This window comes from Polistes canadensis, unplaced genomic scaffold (assembly GCF_001313835.1).
Source record: "Polistes canadensis isolate GaletaPanama2010 unplaced genomic scaffold, ASM131383v1 scaffold_25, whole genome shotgun sequence".
Classification (NCBI taxonomy): domain Eukaryota; kingdom Metazoa; phylum Arthropoda; class Insecta; order Hymenoptera; family Vespidae; genus Polistes; species Polistes canadensis.
The window spans coordinates 374,167-394,376 of NW_014569572.1; the positions used below are offsets into that span (position 1 = coordinate 374,167).

Sequence of the window (20,210 nt, forward strand, 5' to 3'; positions counted from 1 at the left end):
GAGTTTTCTATTTTTCAATCTAAAAATGAAATCAGATTTAAGAAATGTTATTTTCACAAAATATTATATTTTTGAAGGTAATTATTGAATAATATGTTATCAGCATGCAATGGGACAACATGTAACGTGCAAGAAATAGGAAATTTATAATAGCTGTATGAAAGTATGATTATAGGTATAAACATATACTTGAATTAGGTTAATTAAAAACTTCTATAACTCTAATATAATGTAACTATTAAGTTACATAAACTTATTTAACAATTTCATTTCATTTTATTTCCTACGATAAATTTTATTCTTATTATGTATTTAAAAAATTTCTATGATGTTATATTTAATATAATAATATCAGTATAAGTATATAACAATTGCTATAATACGAAGGTGAGTTGAAGAATTATGAGACCAAGTAGAAAAATAAGAATTATAAAAATTAATTTGACTACTCCCGTAGAGAAAAAAGAAAGTAAAAAACAAAATCGTTTCTACATCTAGTTAAAAACTTTTGCAACCCACTCGTATATGATATTTAATAGAAAATATTTAATATTTGATATATAAATATATCGAAGAGGATATATTTATTTAAGATTGAATGACTCTTAAGTCAATAAATAAATGAAATTTTTTTCTTTTACTCTTCTTCTTCTTCTTCTTTTTTTATATTTTTTGTAAAACTCTCAAGTAAGTAATAAACCGAAGCCAATCGTGACTCGAGGTCTTCGTACCTCCTCGTCCTTGAAAGTAGCCCTGATAGGATTGACTTTACGAGCAAGTCTATTGTTCAAAGAACAATCCGATTGTACGTGTCAAAGTCTCTCACAGTGCTGAACGATAACAATTAAATGTTTCTCTCCTTCGAACCCCCTTCCCCCCTACACTTCTCCTTCACCTGCACCTTACTTCTCTTTCTCTCTTTCTTTACGTGCATCGTAAAACTTCACTTTCCAGTTATTTCTTAAAACACTTCTTATATAATATCACGTTCACGTAAGTACGTACACAAGATGAAGAGACAAGAAATATAATAATATCAAAATTCTATTTGTAATTGTAATTTGTTCGATAACAATTTTTCATCATTTATATTTTTAACCATTTATTACTTATTGCAAACATTATTACACTTATAACTTTCTGCAAACATTTTTTTTTTACGAAGAGACATCCCCTTACGCGTTTGTCGTGAAATAAAATAATAACGAAAAGTTTTGTTTTATTTGATAAGGTATCACAGAGAACTTGGACATAAAAAAGAAGTAGATGTTATGTTCAATAGTTATGTCCAAGTTCCCTGTGATACCTTATCAAGTATTATAATTTTGGACGAGAGAAATAACTAATTAAGTTTTGTTTTATATTTTTATATTTTATTTGAAACCCCGAACTCGAAAGGAATGTATATGTATTTATTTAATTATACGCAGGAAATAAAATATGATATTGTTTTGTTTGTGTCGTATTTTATTCTCGCGATGAGAATAAAAATAACAGCGAACCGACAATTGCATAGGCAGAAATGGGATGAACATTTAACGGCCCCCCCTTTAAAATCTCGTGTTAAAATGTTATTACGTTACGATTTGTAATACGTTCATCTTGAGAATAATCTATTAGACAACTGCATTTATACGTACGTTGTTTAGTCGATGAAAATGTAGATCGCTATAAAAAGCATCATCAACTTTATAGTTTCAACTACACAAAGACTAAAACGTTTAAACTATTAATACGATGTTTAATCTTTATCCATCATCAATTAAACAGTCATATTGAGAGAGGTACGTTTTTAAATGCTATAAAATAAAAAAATCATTATTTCGAAGTACGATAAAATTCGTTTATAATTAAAAACTACAATAACTAATAACAATATAAAATCGAATGATATTTAAGAACGAATGTTTTATTTTATAGAAAACAAAAAATCTTATTGCAATTGGCATGATAAATGAATATATAATTTTGTTAAATACCTAAGTAATTATATACATTTGATTAATTAAAAAATTTATGTAAACAAAAATATAGCAACAAAATAGAATTATGAGAAAACTATTACTGCAATTGATATAAGTATCACAATTAAATTGTTCTAAATGTCTATTAACGATATTACAACATAATTGCAAGTGCACGCAAATTATTCGAGACAATTTGAAATATTCCATACATATATGAGAAATAGTATAAGCGAGTACAATCCTAAGAAGGGCAAAAACTTTCTCTTCCTTGTCGTGACTCTCTCAATCGATATTCCTAATACAAGATTCCAAGAATGTTTCCGGAACCAATCGATTTGTCGATACTATCATTTTTGTACTTTCTACGAAACGATCTACGAACAACGATAAACCACCACTACGATCCTAAGCTATAATTTCTTCCACGTTATATCATTAATCATTTATTATTAATTATTTGATGACAGTCTATTCGAAGAAACAAACTTCGATTAACAATTTAATCATTTTTGTTTTACTAACACTTTCATACAAATAAATCCATCATCGTGAACTATATACAATTTTTATACTTTCTAAATTATTATCATTTTTCTTTTACAGTTTCTCTTAAACGATAAAGTTCAACAATAATAAAAAAAAAAAAAGAAATCAAATAACGTCAAACCATTAATAACAATTTTTCGTATATTAATTTTATGAGCAGAAAAACTTACTTTGAATATAATCTAATATTTTATCGAATTATGTAAATTATGAGATGATATATAGAATTAAATAGTTTGACCCTTCTAAACCATACAAATTGATTACTCGAACAATTGTTTTTATATGTTCAATAAGATATGATTTTGAGATATTTGACCATACTGATTCATTTGAAAATAAGACACTCGGTATGCGTGTGTGTATGTATTTATGGATATAAAAGGAACAACGTGTGTGTCTCTTGCTAAAAAGAAAATTACGAATAAAGAGAGAAATAGAGAGAGAGAGAGAGAGAGAGAGAGAGAGAGAGAGAGAGAGAGAGAGAGAGAGAGAGAATAAAAGAGAATAAAAGAGAAGAAACATTCTCGCGACAAAGTAGTCGCGTGGGCAATGAAACTCAACGGAAGTTCAAAGAGCAAACGATAAAACAGAGCATTGCTAATTCTAAAGACGGAAAAGATCATTTAGTTTATATTAAAACATAAAATGTTATATAGTTATACGTGATACGTAAAAATGATATTTGTTTTAATAAAAAAAGAAAAATAGAAAATTGTATCGCAAATAAATCAAATTAATAATCGAATATAACGAATAATGTAAATTCATTTTTGTAAATAGAGACAAATTTGATTGCTATAATTATAATATGTAGAAATCATTTATAAATGCACATACACATATATATTGTACATCACATATACTATGCGTTCCGATTCACTGAATATAAATGACAATATCTATTAAAATCATCTTAAAGTAATCAAATAACGTCGACAAAACAAATTTTCCTATTCTTCTTTATACTTCACAAGTGTTCGCAAATCGTTCTCGAATGAATTTAATATTACTGTGATCTCAGTCACGTGGAATGCAACGGAGCGTGAGAAAACGCGCCAATCTTTACGTTGCTGTTTATCTACTATATATATACATTGTGCACATTCATAGATTTGGATTATAGACAAATTATACAACGTGTTCGAGAATTTCTATCCAATGTTCTATTTGACAGTACTAAAAAAGAAAACAAAACTTTGATTGTAACATTGAAAACAAAGCGTTTCCGTGTTATAGGAACTTATTATTTTGACGAAAGGAATAGTCTCGTTTAAATTCAACAGAAATCACTTGGTATATTTGTATCTTTGGTATAAATGTTTAAAAAGACAATGAAATATTATCGAACGTTTGAACGTTCATTTTACACAATTAAATTGTTTGACTATGATGAATTTCAAACTGACGGTATATTCAAAAATAACTAATACGCGTATATCATATAATGATAATATAATTATATGATCTGAAACACTATAATATCTCTCGTATTTTGAAAGGAACAAAGGATTTTCTCACCTCCCGTTTGAATTCCGCGTACTAACAGAAATCTAAAGTCCAGGTTTCCGGTCAGGTAACGCATAATTACACGGTTCCGTAGTTAGCTGTCGTTGCCACTACGGCAACTTAAGTATTACTACTGTAAGTAGCGGATAGACAATTAACTTAAAGTTTGTTGTTAAAGCCTTAAGGGCACAAGATGAATCACGTGGCAGGAAATTAAATGTCACGAGCACTTTAAAATTATAAACTCCGAGCTGCGTGTAAACGCATATCACTGGATGACAATCTAGATTTTTAAATTCTTCAAATTTATAAAAACACAATAAGCTCGACAAATTTTCAACTCATTTTCGTATCTAAATAAATATAAATATATATATATTTGAAATACGTACGCGAACGAATAAGTAAAGAAAAATTTGCATAACAAAAAAGAAACTCACACTTATACCTAAATCAATATTTATAATAATGTTGTAACAATTCCTTATAATATTATGAATACAATTTTGTTCCCCCATTTCTCATCGCGACCTCGATATTATTATTATCAAATAAAAAATAAATCAGGCTCGAATTGACTTTTAAAATGTTTCAATTGTAATCAGTTTTATTCCCTACTACTACCCGTTTTTCTTCTTTACTGCCTATTATTATGGGATTGTTGAATTGATTTTGTTGAACATCTTCAACACCCTCGAGAATAATCTCAATTGAATTTGAAAATTCCAGGATTATATTGTATTTCGTGGCCTTCCTTTACAAATAATAATTCGTTTTATTGAACAGAGAGATTCTTACTACTTATTTACTATGAACTCGATCGAAGCTTCTACTATTATAGTAACCCCCACCATTTCCGCGTAGTATTAAAGCCAAACTATATAGTTCCGATGGCACTGTGACCCTGATTACTCGATTACACTGCTAACGCCTATAGTTTGAGCTACTACGTACACATACATGATGCATATATACATACATATATTACAAACATTACACATACATACATTTAAATATTTAATATTGTTAGACAAGAAGAATATGATCTTCGGAAGAAGATCTTCTGTTCTGTTGACAAAGATCAATGTAAATTACTTTTACCACTTTTTTTCTTATCATCTTGATTTTTATCTTTTCATTGTATCCGTCAAATCGATTCGAATTTTCCCGATGATATCATTCGACGAATTATGAATTCTAATCAGAAAATGTATTAGATAATATCGAAAGAAAAGAAAATAAACGAATGCTTGCAAAAAAAAATGATGGGGAAAATTTGCCGACATTAGATTATTTTTATAGTATATTTTAGTATATTAATTTTCAATGTATTTAATTACACGATATATATATATTATTATTATTATTAAAAAAAAAAAGAATTAATTTGCGGTAGAACGCACAAATTTTGAAGAGAAATTTCTTTACAAAAATCATATATACATCGTCGTATCGATTTTTCGATCATCGTATGAATCACCCAAGGTAAATAAACGAAAAACATGAAGAATAGAATTCCAGATCAAGGTTTTCAGTTTTTTTAACACGACGTTTAAAAAGTGCGCCGTTCTTCTTACGTAATATCTTATCGAAAACGACGTAATCGCATTCAATAATTCATACTCGTCGAACTTCTCGACGAGTATCATTTTATTATCAATAAACAACCCATTAAATGAAGGAGAAAAGAAAAAAAAAGGAAAAAAAATATCGATATTCGCACAATACATATATAGAGACACGTAAGCAGAAACACAGAGAAGTCATAAAAATCATGAAATCGGACCGAAATAATCAACAACCGACAACGATTAAGATAAATTCTTAATGAAATTAACACGTTCATTTATTAATTAATTAATAATAATAATATTCAAAGAAAGAAAGAAAAGAAGACGCTACTTAAGAAAAATAAATATCAAAATGGCAGTGAAAATGTTAAAGATAAAATCCTATAAATAATAATTAACGGAACATTCTATTTCAATATTTAATTATAAAATATACATAAAAAAAAATCTAAAACAATATCAAGAGAAACGTTTATGCAGGTACATACAATACACAAATGTGCTAAACACGAATACGAAGGGAAAAATATATATTAAAAAAATAAATAATGAAATAAATCAAAATTGGTACGCACACAAAATAAAAAAGTAAATAAATGAATAATATGTCGAGAATAAAAAGAAAAAAAAAACGACCAAGAGTAGCGCTTTCGTGCGTGTCTCTTTACCTGCTGCACGTACCACTGCGTTGAACTTTGATTCTTCCTTTGGCTCGGCTTGCAGGGTGCACAAAGAAGAAAGGGTGCCAGTTTGTTGACGCCCTTAACACTGGTCGCCGGTGGGGGCGACGTTGGGCTTAGCCCATCATCCCCCAACACGGGCCACAGCATCCACGTCCAAATATCTCTCGAACGTATCTTCCTCCCCTCCTTCCCCGTTCACCTCTTCTCCCACTTCCTCTTTCCTCTTCTATTAACCCTTCTTCAATTTTTAATCACCTTAAATTTACCCCCTTCCCCCATTTCATTTTTCGTACACCTCTAAATTTACGGCCTCTTTCCCTACCTCTGCCCTGCCCACTCCCTCCCCCTTCACCCTCTTTCTTTCTCTCTTTCGAAAAACAGCGAGAAAGATGAAGGTAAGGAGGAAGTGATTATCAAACGTTCAAAGTATCATCATCGCTATCGGCCTAAATTTTATTGTTGGTAATCTTTATCTTCTAGAGAGAGTATATTTCATCACCGAACGATCTGGAAATTAGTATACGAGTTTGTACTTCATATATTATAAACAAATTGTATAATTAATTTGTCTGGACACGATCGTTTCTTCGATTGTCATTAAACTATTGTCTTTTATATTTTAATCGTAGAATCTTGTATTCGATAAGATTGAATCGATTATATATTTTATACGAATTAGTTTTCATCGTTCGAGTTTGACGAATAGATTAATAATAATAATAATGAATGATTGTTCTCAAATAAATAAATAAATACAAAATCAATGATTTTAAAAATATATATCAGGAATATGCATTAACTCTCGATTTGTACGAAAAGTTAGTGACGGTTTATAAATAAGAGGGTGGTGGATTGAAAAGTTCTAAAAGTTATTTTTTTTTTTTTACAACGTGTCGAAAAATGAAAAAGTAACTTTGCACTCCGTGTAAAAAGAAATTGTGAAAAAAAAAGAAAAGAAAATAGTTTGTATTTTAGACTCGAAACCTTTCAATCTATTCAAGTTGTATTGAAATTTTAAAATTGTTAGTTTAAAAATAGATAGGAAGATTTCAAACGAGCCAATACATTGGAAAAATCGATAATTTTAATTAAATAAAGAAAATAGAAGCTTCATACTATCAATGTAGTTACATATATACATACATAGTTTTCCTTTGTCAACGAGATATAAATTCAGATGCGTGGAACGCATAGTAAGTACTAAAGTAGCAAAGATGGGACACGAAGGGTTAATAAAAAACGATATTCGTGATATCGATTTCCGATGTTCGACAAGTAATATCGGAAAGTTAAAAATTTTCATCGACGATAAGGTTATCGTGTGTTCTTTTTTATTCCCTAATTAAACGTTCATTTTATTTCTTTAAACTCAATTAATTATTGGAATTTTTCGCCGAAGAAATGATCGATTCTTCGAATACAATCGAATAGAATCGATAAATAATAACATTTACTCTTTATTCTCGTGAAAAATGTTAACGAAAATAATCGTTTTCCTTTCCTTCCTTCCTTTCAACCCTTCTATTAATTTTCATGGAAAATTCTTAAGTGAAAACTTTCGTTTAATTTGTATTCTATGTTCGTTCATATTTATCGCTCGAATAAACCGTTTTATACGGTTGAAATCATTCGTAGAATTTATTCTCAAACAATTTTCGATAAATTAATCAATTTTTAGATTGGTTTATCATTAAAAAATACGACGTTCAAATAGAAAGACTGTTTATTAAAATGGAAAGACAGCTTGTTGACGATAATATTAATCAATGTATATCGTTAATTAAATACATTTTGTATCTTTACTTTCTTATTTGTTGATCCTTCCAAAATTAGATCGAAAAAAAATGGTCGATAGGAACAATTTATTGATACTAAATTTTTACCAAGTGCGTTTAAATAATCAATTTTTTTATTTTCCAATAATATTCTACATTGAAAAAAAAAAAGAAATGCCAGTACTTTTTGTTTTATTATTTAAAATAAATTATTTTACTTATTATATAAGCAGGTACCACGAATTGTCTAATGAGAAACTTAAAGTTATTTTCATTCTCTTAAATACTTCGCGTTTCAATTAATTAATTCACGCAATCCTGATTACAACCTGTTGCTTAAAAAGAAAAACGAAGTTTGACTGAAAATAAACTTTTCTTTTTTTCTTTTCTTTTAATTACGATAATGAATTTTTGTTTCGAAATATCAAATGTAAATGTATTACATTATTGTTTAATTTGTCATTTTAATTGACGACGTTAATGTCGTTTAAAAACTAATAAGAATTCCAAGTTTCTAACACTAAATGAATACTTAACATTTTAATTATTCAATTTACGCAATTTTGATTAAAACCTGTTGCTGAGGAAAAAAGCACAAGTCTACTTGACCTGCAAAAAAAAATTTATCTCACTTTATTCATTTATGTCAGTGAATTTTTTTAATACAAATATCAAATTCATATCTATCATGTTATTTATTAATAAGTCATTATAATCAACGACATTAGCGTCAATTAAAATGAAACTAAGAAGAATTCGAAATTATTTAATTGTAAGATTTATGTACTACATTATTATAATTTTAATGAAATAATTCACGGTCTAATGAATTTCGGGAATATATGATAACTTAAGATAATTTAAGTAGAAATAACGATAATACATATTTATGAATATATTAATAAAATCTTTGAATTTTGAATTTGAAAATATCAACTTTTCGTATAGAAAGACAACATTAGCAACGTTGGTTCGCACTGAGAATCTCTAATTGTAAGAAAACGAAAATACGTTTGACGATATATATATAAATATCAGAGATTGCAATGCTATAAATTGTACAACTTTGCTAATTCTTTGAAAAGTTTTGGTAAATATTTTTTATACTAAAAGTGAATAGATTTTAATGAAACTTATATTATATTAAAGTACACTCTTTTGTCTACACGTAGAGTACCTTTCCTAGTTATAAATCAATCTGCAAAAGTTCATAAAATGTCAGAGAATGCAATGCTGTAAATTGTGAATCTTTGCCATTTCTTTGAAAAGTTTCGGCAAATATTTTTTATACTTAGAGTGAATAGATTTGAATAAAACTTATATTAAATTAAAGTACACTCTTTTTCCTATCGAGTTATAAATCGATTTGCAAATGTTCAGGCTATATTTTCTAGACATTAATTAGACAGATATTCATAGAAATTTCCATGGAAATCTGTATCTTTTGTTCCTTATCGTATCGAAAGATAAACAGGTTTAGAAAGAAATGTTTTTTACTTGTATGGGTTGTTTTGGGGGGAGGGGTTGCGTATGCAATGACTGATTTCCGGCTTCGACGGTAACATATATATATATATGGGGTTTGGATAAAGCGCAAAAAAAAAATATTCAACAAAAGTTCTACACGATAAAAAGTGTCGATGCCCGTCTACGCCTTGTTTCGATAAAACTCGAACTGCCTGTTACGACTTGTCACAGAAAAGAAGAAGAGAGATGGATAAAAAGATACAGAGAGAAACAGTGACGGAGAATAGGACGTAAATAACTAACACACGCGATAGATGCGAAGACTTTAACGAACCCCTGCAATTAAAATTTCGTCTCGTCGGTAACGAGCAACCGATATTAATTAAAAAAAAAAAAGAAAAAAAACAAGCTTTCGAGACGAACTTGCGCGTTATAATTTTGGATAAAGTTCAACGAACTATACTTTCCTCCTCCTTATTCCACATCCCTATTAAATTTTCCTACTCCTCGCGAATCTTTTAAGAGGAGAATTGTTGTTGAAAATTTTTTCTGCTAATTTTTTCCTGCGCCAAAGTTTCCTGTATACAATTATCGCGCATATATTTGAAGTATTTCTAATAGAAAAATAAAAACGCTTTGCATTGAGGACAATGTCGGGTATTGCTAACATTGTCGGATTTCTTACCATTCCAGTAACATATATATATATATATGATAAGTTCATAAAAAGTGTACAGATGATTTCCAACGATGCAACATCCTGTCAACACTATTCTGACGTATATTAATTTCATTAGAAATCTAACGATAAGTACGACGCCGAAGAATGACTAACATTTCCTCATATGATGATAATTCTATCGTACTATTATATTTTACTGGATACCTAACGCCATAGATGCAACCGATCTTTTATACATATGTATATATACTTATATGAGAAAAAAAACAAAAACAAAAAATACATAATTTAAATATTATTTCTTCTTGAGAGAAAATGATCTCTGATCGAATTAAAAAATTGAACTCTATAACTTTTTATTTTAATTCTTAAAAAAATATATATATATATATTTACGCAACATTTCTTTATTATTAAATTTTCATTTTTTATTTCCTATTTTTTGTTACATTCGTTATTAATTCATAATACTTGATAATAAAGAAATGGAGATGGAGAAAACTATAAATACATACACATACCTATATTTTCTTGAATGAAAATATTACTAAATCAAGATTAGAAAAATTTCAAACTTCGGATATATTTTTCTTATCGTCTAATTACCAACTGTCTCGTTTAATCTTCACTTGTCAGATTAATTTCCTACTTTTTTTGTTTATGCATCTTGAAAATATAAAAAGGTAGCGGGGGGGAGAAGAAGGGGATGCTGGCAGGGGGTAGGGGAGGGGAGGAGTATAAAGAGAGGAAGAATAAAATAAAAAAAAAAAGGAAAAAACTGGAGCGTGTTGCAGGTCGAAAAAGGAGCGGAAAATTTTCGCAATCTCGCACGGTTCACGAAAGAAATAATTTTCCCTGGAAAGAAACGAGGGCAGAGAGAAAGAGAAAGAGAAAAAAAGAGAGAGAGAGAAAAGTTCGCAAGATTTTTACACGAACGCGTTTCTCTCTACCGAGAGAGTCTGTCGTCTAATGGCAACCCCCTTCTGTGTTTTTATCCCTCCCTAACAATTTCTCTCTCTTTCATGTTGCCATGTCGTTCACACAACAAGCAACTTTCTTCGAGCGTACCATAATCTTTTGTATATGTGTATGCACGTGAATATAAGTATATATGTGTGTGTGGGAGTGTGTGTGTGTGTGTGTAATGAAAATTATGCTTCGTTGACGCGTGTCAAATTAATCAAAACATTCTACTTAATATTCATTTTTTGTCATGCTTATTCTCGGGTCTTCGTTGAAGTTAGCAACACATCCATTTAATTAAATATAATTTTCCGTTTTTCTTTTTCTTTTTTTCGACGCAGACAAAAATATTTCTTTCATTCTTTCGGTTCTGTTCTGTTCTGTTTTCTTTTCTATTAATTTTTATTATTTCATTCCACGAAACAATATATGTAGCAACGTGGGACACACAATGCTCAATTAAAAATATAACTTTATTTTTTATCAACGAATAGAACAAAGTTAAAAGAAATCTTTTTTTGTTGTCCTTCGATATTTACATTTCTCTGAAAGAGGACCTAACAAATAAAAACGATTTTAAAATATAACAAATTTTTCTTCCCTTTTTTTACATTCACATATTTTTCTTTTTTTCTTTTTTTTTTCTAAACAATATGAGACGAAGTTAGAATGATTCGAATGAAAAAAATGTTACGTAAAAAAAGGACACATTCCTAAAGTACAAATAACTTGCCACGAACTTCGAGCAGCCGATTGTTTACTAGGATTAAAAAACAGTGGGGAAAAAATTAAAAGCATAACAAAGAGAACTGAGAAAGTAAAAGTCGAAAGAAAGGAAATAAGAAGATACCTTCTTCTTCTTCTTCTCGTTATTAGCATACTGGTTCAGAAAAACATTCAGACCTTGAAAATCTGCAGGTATTTTCTTCAAATTTCTTTCTCTTTATCTCTAACTGGTTTACAAAACACGATTCTCTTTCGTCCCTTTTTATTTAGCTATTCTTATCGTATACTATATCTTAGCTCGTTTTCCAACCCTAATCACTTAAAAAAATTTCACGAATTGTGCGTTGTGCGCCAACATTTACAACAAAGTATACTTCTATTCAATAAATTATCTTTACTGAAATGTGTATAATCTTAAGTATATGAGCCAAAAAATAAGCCGAGATTATGGAACTCGTCCAAAAACTCTGTCCAACCCTTTGTCAGATCTAATCAAACAATTCATGCGTTATTCGCGTAAAACTATCTACGTAATATGCATTATAGAAAATTATTATTTTCTTTATTTTTCACAAACAAAATAAAATTATATACTTGAACAAAATAACGATAACAAAAAAATGGTTTCCATGTTAAATCAAAGACTGTGTAACCCACCCATACATATAGAAAAATCAGTAATAAAAGATTAGTGCTTTCTTAAGAATAAGAAAATTCAAATAAATAATTTTCCTACTAAATGCACGGGTAAATAATCTTATTTTTTCATGGAGAATGTCGACTTGCTGCATTAATTGCAAAATTAAAAAATAACCAATTTTTTTTTTTTGGTTTCTTCCAAGATTACAAAGAATTTGTGACCTCATCCTGGCAGCATACCATACTGTTCTTGGATCTAGTCTCAAAGTTATTCTAAGGAGTATCAATTAAGTGCTAACATATGCTTCGATGTCGACGCTCTAAACACACGTCTTGCTCAACTAACTTTTCTAATCTATACATGAACTATACGTGAACTATATATTATACGCGAACTATGTTCTAGGTATAAACCTAAATTCCTATGTATTAAAAATAAAGAAAGAAAGAAAAAAAAAATAAAAGAAAAGAAAATGTTGCTGCTATGCAATTGTACGCTTGTCCTCGTTTTATTTATGTATGTTTATGAGGACAGGTGTCCTTCTCTCGAGAAAGAAAATGAGTCTGAAGAAATAATCAAAATCACAAGGTGTACGACAACAACGCTGGTCAACTCAACTAATGATCCGTATAACACTGTTATAATCAATAAATAGGCTAAGGCCTATTCGAAGATATTGTTCGACTTTTGCTATCTTACAAATCCTATCTACATGTATACATGTAACAAGTAAACTCGGAAATCGTTTAACTATAATTAAATAACGCGTTGAGATACATTCGAATCAAATTGATCTAACATATGTTTTATTTTATTACTTTATTCTATAAATTATTTCATGAATTTTAAATATAAAGAAATTGAGATTTGTGTAAGCCTTAAAAAATTAATTTTTATATAACGAGGAAAATATTTAATATGCAATGTTAGATTCTTCTTTTCTTTTACTTTATAATTATAATTGAATAATAAATAAACGAAATTTGAATTGGTTAAACTTTTCAAATATTATTTTGTATATAATAGGAGAAAGAAAAATTTAATATACGTCCCAGATATTTTATAAAAAGCGTTATTCTCGTGATCTGGAAATCATTATAATTTCTTTAAATAGAAATCGATACTATAGGTCTGACAAAAGTTAGACCTAGTAGAGATTATCAATAGAAATTCGAGGACCTCCTACTGTGTATCCTTTCGTTAATATTTTATCAAGTTATGGCATCCAGAAGTTTATCAATTTAACCGAATATCACAAATGTGCATTCAAAGATTCAAATGAAATCACGAAAATGAAAAAATAAACATATTAAAACTAAATAACTATTGTATAAAATAAACAAATAAATAAAAATGATTACTCAATTTCAAGGCAATATATGAACTAAATAAAAATTGTACAAAATAAAAATTGATGCATTTCCAAAGTTCGTTAAATCCACCATCTATGATATATTATTAATATTAACATAAATAGAAATGTGATAGTTGATCGAACGAAATATTGCCAAAGGCTTATTGTAGCCTATACGAATTGGCACGTGATAAACAGGAATTCTTTTTACAAAGGTATTTCTAAAAAGCAATGAAGCGTTTTGCGAAAACACGTGCGCCAGGTCTCATGTAGCATTATCGTAGAAAGATCAGAGTGAAACTGACCGCTTCGGGGCACACGTGCATGTTTCAAACCATATATATTCTATAGAATAACACAAATGTTATCGAGAGAATTTCTGGGTAATCACATATGCAATGTTACGTTAGACTCTAATTTTCTCTTTTATATGTTATACCCATCCCTATCAATTTTTAGTAATTAAAATTCTTCGATATTATTAGATCATCCAGAAAGTATTATTTTCTTTTTTTTTTTTTAGAAAGTTTTACATGCACAATATTTTTTGTTATGTTATTTACAATAATATACGATCAATTATCCACCATTATTTTTATACTTGATGCATAGGAAGATAGGGTTGAAGTTTTGAGTCTTAAAGAAAAAATTATTTCTATGTTAACCTTAAAACTTTTCAACTTACCCCGTAATATTATTCAATAAAATAAAATAAAATGAAATAAATATTATTGTGCATATAAAATTGCTATGAAAAAAAAAAAAAACTTTCGGGAAGACCCTTATTCGTCTTAAATCAATTCAATATGTTTTTATTTTTTTACGATGCATGATATACATATATATAAATAACTATAAATTTAGTTAAAAAATAAAATACACGAATACATATATACACGGTAACATTGAAAAATGATAAGTTAAGCAAATTGATTTTAGATAGTATAAAACTAATAAAGATCACTCGATTCCACTTAAAAAATTTTATCTATCGATGACCCAACTCTTTAATCCTAATCCAAATCCTATTTACTGTGAAAATCTAATAACACGAAAGTCGAATGCAAACATATCGTTGAAGATCTTTTACACGCAATAAAAAAAGTTACAAACTAAAGGACGTGTTTTCAAAAAAATGAAAAAAGAAGACTCTCTTATCGGTCAGAAATCTTTACGAAAAATAAGAACGATGAAAACTATTAAAACTATTAATATTTTTCCATTAACAATCTTTTCACCCATGCTTTATCAATGAATATAATATATTACGAAGCAAAATGGTTTATATGTTAAATAATCCCAAAAGAAATTAAATGATTAAGATTAAAAAAGAAAAAAAGAAAAAAAGAAAATTAATTAATTGAATACAATAACCTAGTGTGTTTCACAACACGTTAAATCTCCATCGAAGAAACGATCGCCAGATGTTAACCGGTTCCTCTACCTTTTACAATCCAATTCTCTTCAAGTCTCTCTCTCCCTTATATCTCAGAAGAGAAAGAGAGAAAGAAGGATAGAAAGATCGAAAAAGACGCTAAGCTTTTAGCGTCATCGGTCAAACTCCTTTTTAACGATGATTTGTCGTTCACTTAAAAGTACACACTTCTTCACTATTGTTTTTTTTTTTTTCTTAAATTGACGGGGTATAATTACGTACATTTAAAAATGACTAATAATAATATCACAAACAAAAAATCAGATAATATATAAAATGAAAAAGATCGCGGCGCATCGAAAGCATGCAATCAGCGAGTCAGATTGTTATCCAAAACTAATAATAACAATAACAATCAATGTACACGACGCGATGTCGCGGCAACGACTGACGCCGCCGGCTGACGAGAACTCCAAGCTGGAGGGAGCCGAAGATAACCGAAACAACCCGAAAGAATCCGAATCGGACTGAACGAGTCATAAGTATGAGCCGATCGACCGCGTTCACACCGCCGACCGCTTTCCGTATGTCACTCGTTACTTACCACAGGATTTTACTCATTTTCTTCATCCCCTCTCTACTTTTGTTTTGTTTATAGAAATTATTTTCTCACAGGTAAGATTTTTGTTGTCAATTATAATCAATTTTATACGAGAATCAAAGCAAACGATAATATTTACTTTTAGTATTTGTTTCTCGTGAACGAATCATTTGAGTTTTTATAATTTAAATTTTGCGCTAATTTTTATTAATTGTCTTTTAATTATAGTTATGTGAGATATATAATTTTAAAAGAATAAAATTGTGTATGCGTTATTTTACTGATTTTTGCTTATATTATATTGTTATTATTACTCATTATTATCGAATTTAAATTATTTCATTAATTACGAAACGTAAAGCAACAGAAATTGGCCGAAATATAAAGTATAATTATTTTTGTATTAACCTATTGAATATTTTAGATCAGATACCTGATTAATATCCTACATTTTGTTTTCGATTATTAAAGAATAAAATCGTGTAACACCTTTGAATGTTTTAACTTTATACGGCACTGCTTTAACGTCGATAATATCAATGTTCGTTATTACCGACGACAAAATCGTCTCCCGCTCTATTGGTAAAGTCAAACTCGTGAGTGAAAAATTATTTAGGATTTTTCTTATCGCTCTCATTTTACAATATACAATAATACGTAACACGTATCTAATCAATTTGACTCATTCATAAATCCGATGTGACGTAAACGTATAGCAAAACGCCGCCTGGAATATTCGAGAATTAAAATTTGTTTCTAACGAATATACGCATTTCGATAACACCGATGCTTGCGTCAGTGGTATTAAACAATACTGCATATGATATTAAATAACTCGCTTATAGTTGATATTTACGATCACGTAACGAAAAGTCTTTATATTTCTACTAATATATTTATTTCCGTCTAAAATAACATTATAACTGAAACAAAAGTGAATTGTAATTATAGGAAAATCATCAATTCAAAAAAGTATTTTGAATATTATACATAATATTGTTAATATAAAAGTTTCAATCTATGTATTTATAAGTTTGTTAAAACTCTTATTATTTTTATTCAACCCAAATGAAATTTTATAGAATTAATATCCGCATTATAGTTGATATTTCTGCAAATTTAATTTCATCTGAATCGGACAAAAATAGCTCGAATAATTTAACGATTATAAAAAAAAAACCCACAGAGATTAAAGCTTTTATATTAATAATAATAATACTGATATCGAATGTAATTTTGGTCTATATCGCTAATTAAAAAACTGTAAGAAGGAAAACAAGAAACATAAACGATATTTTCTTTGTCAAAGAACGTGAGTCACCAATAAGTATCGTCTTATCTTTCGCATTTTATTTCATTTTCCATTTGGTCTGTCATACCCAGCGTATTTGTTTTTCCGGACTTCCCTCGAACACTTCTCGCAATATATTAACCGCATCTAATTTGCATTTTACAGTAAGTCGCATCGTTGCAACATACTTTGAAGAAAAATATAAAAAAGAAAAAAAAAGAAAAAAAAATAGTGGAAAAAAATTCATCGACTCCGGATATTTGCATCCTCTCGTTAATCATCAAAGCGAAAGCGTTTCATGCAATTAAAACAAAAAATAATAATAATAAATACTTACACAAACAAGACAGAAAAAAAAAAAGAAAAAAAAGAAGAAACCTGCTCACATTTACGATCAATATGGAAATCGAAAATTAATTTAGCGAAGTATATTCTGTCTCGTCTGACAGAATACAGGCTAGACGACAGTTTACCCTCGTGATATTGCATACCCTTCCCAATAAAATGTTGAGTCGTCGAACTCGACCACCCTCATCCCTTCAGACTCGAGAGAACAAGAAGTCGTCTCAATGTACGAAGGGTGCCATGATCTTTTGGTCTATTCAAAGCTTTCAGACTAAAATATCTTCTCTCTCTCTCTATTTGTAAACGAACCCTTCATTTATTATACACACATCCAACTACATATACTATTTATCATTTGATTTTTATGAATTTACAATTTCATTTTCCCAATATGATGAATTTCTAAAACTTTTATTATATTTATAAACCCCGAAGAAAAACAGAATTCGTGCAATTTTGATATAGAAATAAAGGAAATGAGAAATTTTTAACACTGAAGAACGATAGAGAGATGTCACACACATACAATTTTTATTATATAAAATATTGAAAATAAAGAAGGAAAAAGAGAAAATTCGTTGGATTAAAAAAATGATTTGAAAATACGTTTAAATAAATCATCGAAAACTTATTGTCGTAAACGATTATGCTAATCGATACTTGATCGCAAAAGAGGAAGAGAAAGAGAGAGAAAGTGACAGCACAAATGTTACCATCCTTATTATTTAGAATGACGTCTACGTTGAAATTTACGTGTAAGTTACATACATACATAAATGCATGTTGTACTATTATAGATAAGTATTTAAATAGCTAACGAAGAGATTCCAGAGCGTTAAAATCGATGACGTATGTGAGTTGTGACGTAATTCAGCGATAGAATGGGTTACTTCTCACGTCATATATTACTCGTAACGTTGCACCTCCTAAAAAAAACCAACTAACTTAAGATAAAAGAATGTAATGGTATTAGACCGTGCGCGATAACAAGTTTAGATAAATATGCATGTATGTATATATGTGTATATTGAACTTTTGTCACTGAAAATGATTCATCAAGTTTAAACGAATACAAAAAAAAATAAAGAATAATAAAAAGTAGTTCGTGTGTCCAACACAAGAAATGTAAAATAAAATTAGGTAAGAAATAATAATCGTTAGATTGAGCACCCCTGTGAAAGGTTTACGGTAAGACAGACCGGGCATTTTTGAAACCGCAAAGTGCGCGTGCGGATAATTATGTCTTGGCTTACATTAATCGTAGTTAGGGTCCTTCTTTGCTTTCGCACGAATCCTCGTGCGTATATATATATATATATACGATACACGTTTCTATATCTGGACCCTCTCTGTCTGTGATCCACCACGTCTCGGCTGGACTATGATAAAATTTTAGCCTTAGGCAACGTACTAGAGTTCGTTGACCTAATCGTGATCTTCTGTAGTATACTGCTTCGAACGTTTTATATTATTCATCCGGTTATAACCCGTCTGCTAGCACAAATCGGCTTTCTAACCTATTCTCTGCATATCTTCGAATAAATCTTGCCTTAATAAAACAACAACCAACTCCACCATCGCCACCTCCTCCTCCTCCTCCTCCTCCTCCTCCTCCTTTTTCTACTCCTCGTCGAGTTCGTCGTTGGAACATATTTTGAAGAGATACCACGACGAAAAAATTTGCGAGACAACGATTAATTTAAAGGATAGCATTGCAAACGTAAACTCAACCGCAAGACGAACCCATAACCGTAGCCCATAGCCGTAAAGTCAACGACCGAGAAAACCGAGACGAGAGAAGAAAGAAGAACTAGATTTGGAGGAACGTAAATTATTCTCACAAGGACGAGAATAGAAGGGAAAATGAAGATTAGATCCTTACTGTCAGCCTTACGTATACGTACGTGCCTTCTCCCCATTTGCTTGGGAACATTTTCTCCACTTTCTCGTGAGAATAAACAAGTTATAAGCTCCTACGAAACGCACGTTTTTTTTTTCTTTTTTTTTTAAAACAGTGACTCTCTATTTTAGATTTCGTCTATTTTTCAAACGAAATTTATGACGATCGATTAATTTTGTTAGGAAAAAAAAGAAGATTATATTATAAACTTATTTTAGAATGATATTTTCATGAGATATATTATTAAAAATATTATTTTAAATAGACTGAAATAAAAATGAGCACGGTTTCTGTTATTCCAATATGGCTATGAAACTAGACAGGTTTTTTTTACCCACTTTATTGTAATGCTTTTTTTCTTCGAAGCAACAAAAAATCACATGATCTTGACCGAACAAGTTTTACTTTTAGATCCTACAAATTTAAATCGAATTGAAGATAATTTACAATGTCAATTAAGAGAAGCATGCGTTAATCGGCCGTTCACGAGTATCGTATTCCCTTACTATTCGTTCGACCTTGAGCTCGATTCGCCTAACTTTTTCCTGCATTCATACATTCCCTCCCCATTTCCGAAAGAGAATCTTATTGTATATACCTATACTACTAAAAGCGAAGGCGTCAAACCCACGGACTAAAACGATTTTATTGCGAATTTGTTGTCCAAGGCAAAGAAAAAAAATAATCATTCAGATTAGAACACTATTAGTAGTATGATTCTCTTTTTTCTGTTTGCGTAGGTATCTTTTATGAGTCACTATGACCCACCCACCATATTTAACAAGTATTAGGATTTGTCTACTCGTACACTAAAT

At 29.5% G+C, this 20,210-nt stretch overlaps 1 protein-coding gene across 4 annotated transcripts in view; it reads right to left on the reverse strand.

Annotated features, from left to right (window-relative positions):
* Positions 1-20,210, reverse strand: part of LOC106783738 (ral guanine nucleotide dissociation stimulator) — a 34,851-nt gene that overhangs the window by 7,041 nt on the left and 7,600 nt on the right. For 2 of the 4 annotated variants that reach the window (XM_014742532.1, XM_014742530.1), the window contains one exon: positions 6,262-6,783. The exons of 1 other annotated variant lie outside the window; for it this stretch is intronic. In XM_014742532.1, the coding sequence (XP_014598018.1) occupies positions 6,262-6,423 (162 nt within the window). In that variant the 5' untranslated portion in view covers positions 6,424-6,783. Of the gene's footprint in view, positions 1-6,261; positions 6,784-15,327; positions 15,816-20,210 lie in introns of those variants that run through there. One more of the 4 variants, XM_014742531.1, reaches the window with a different exon arrangement.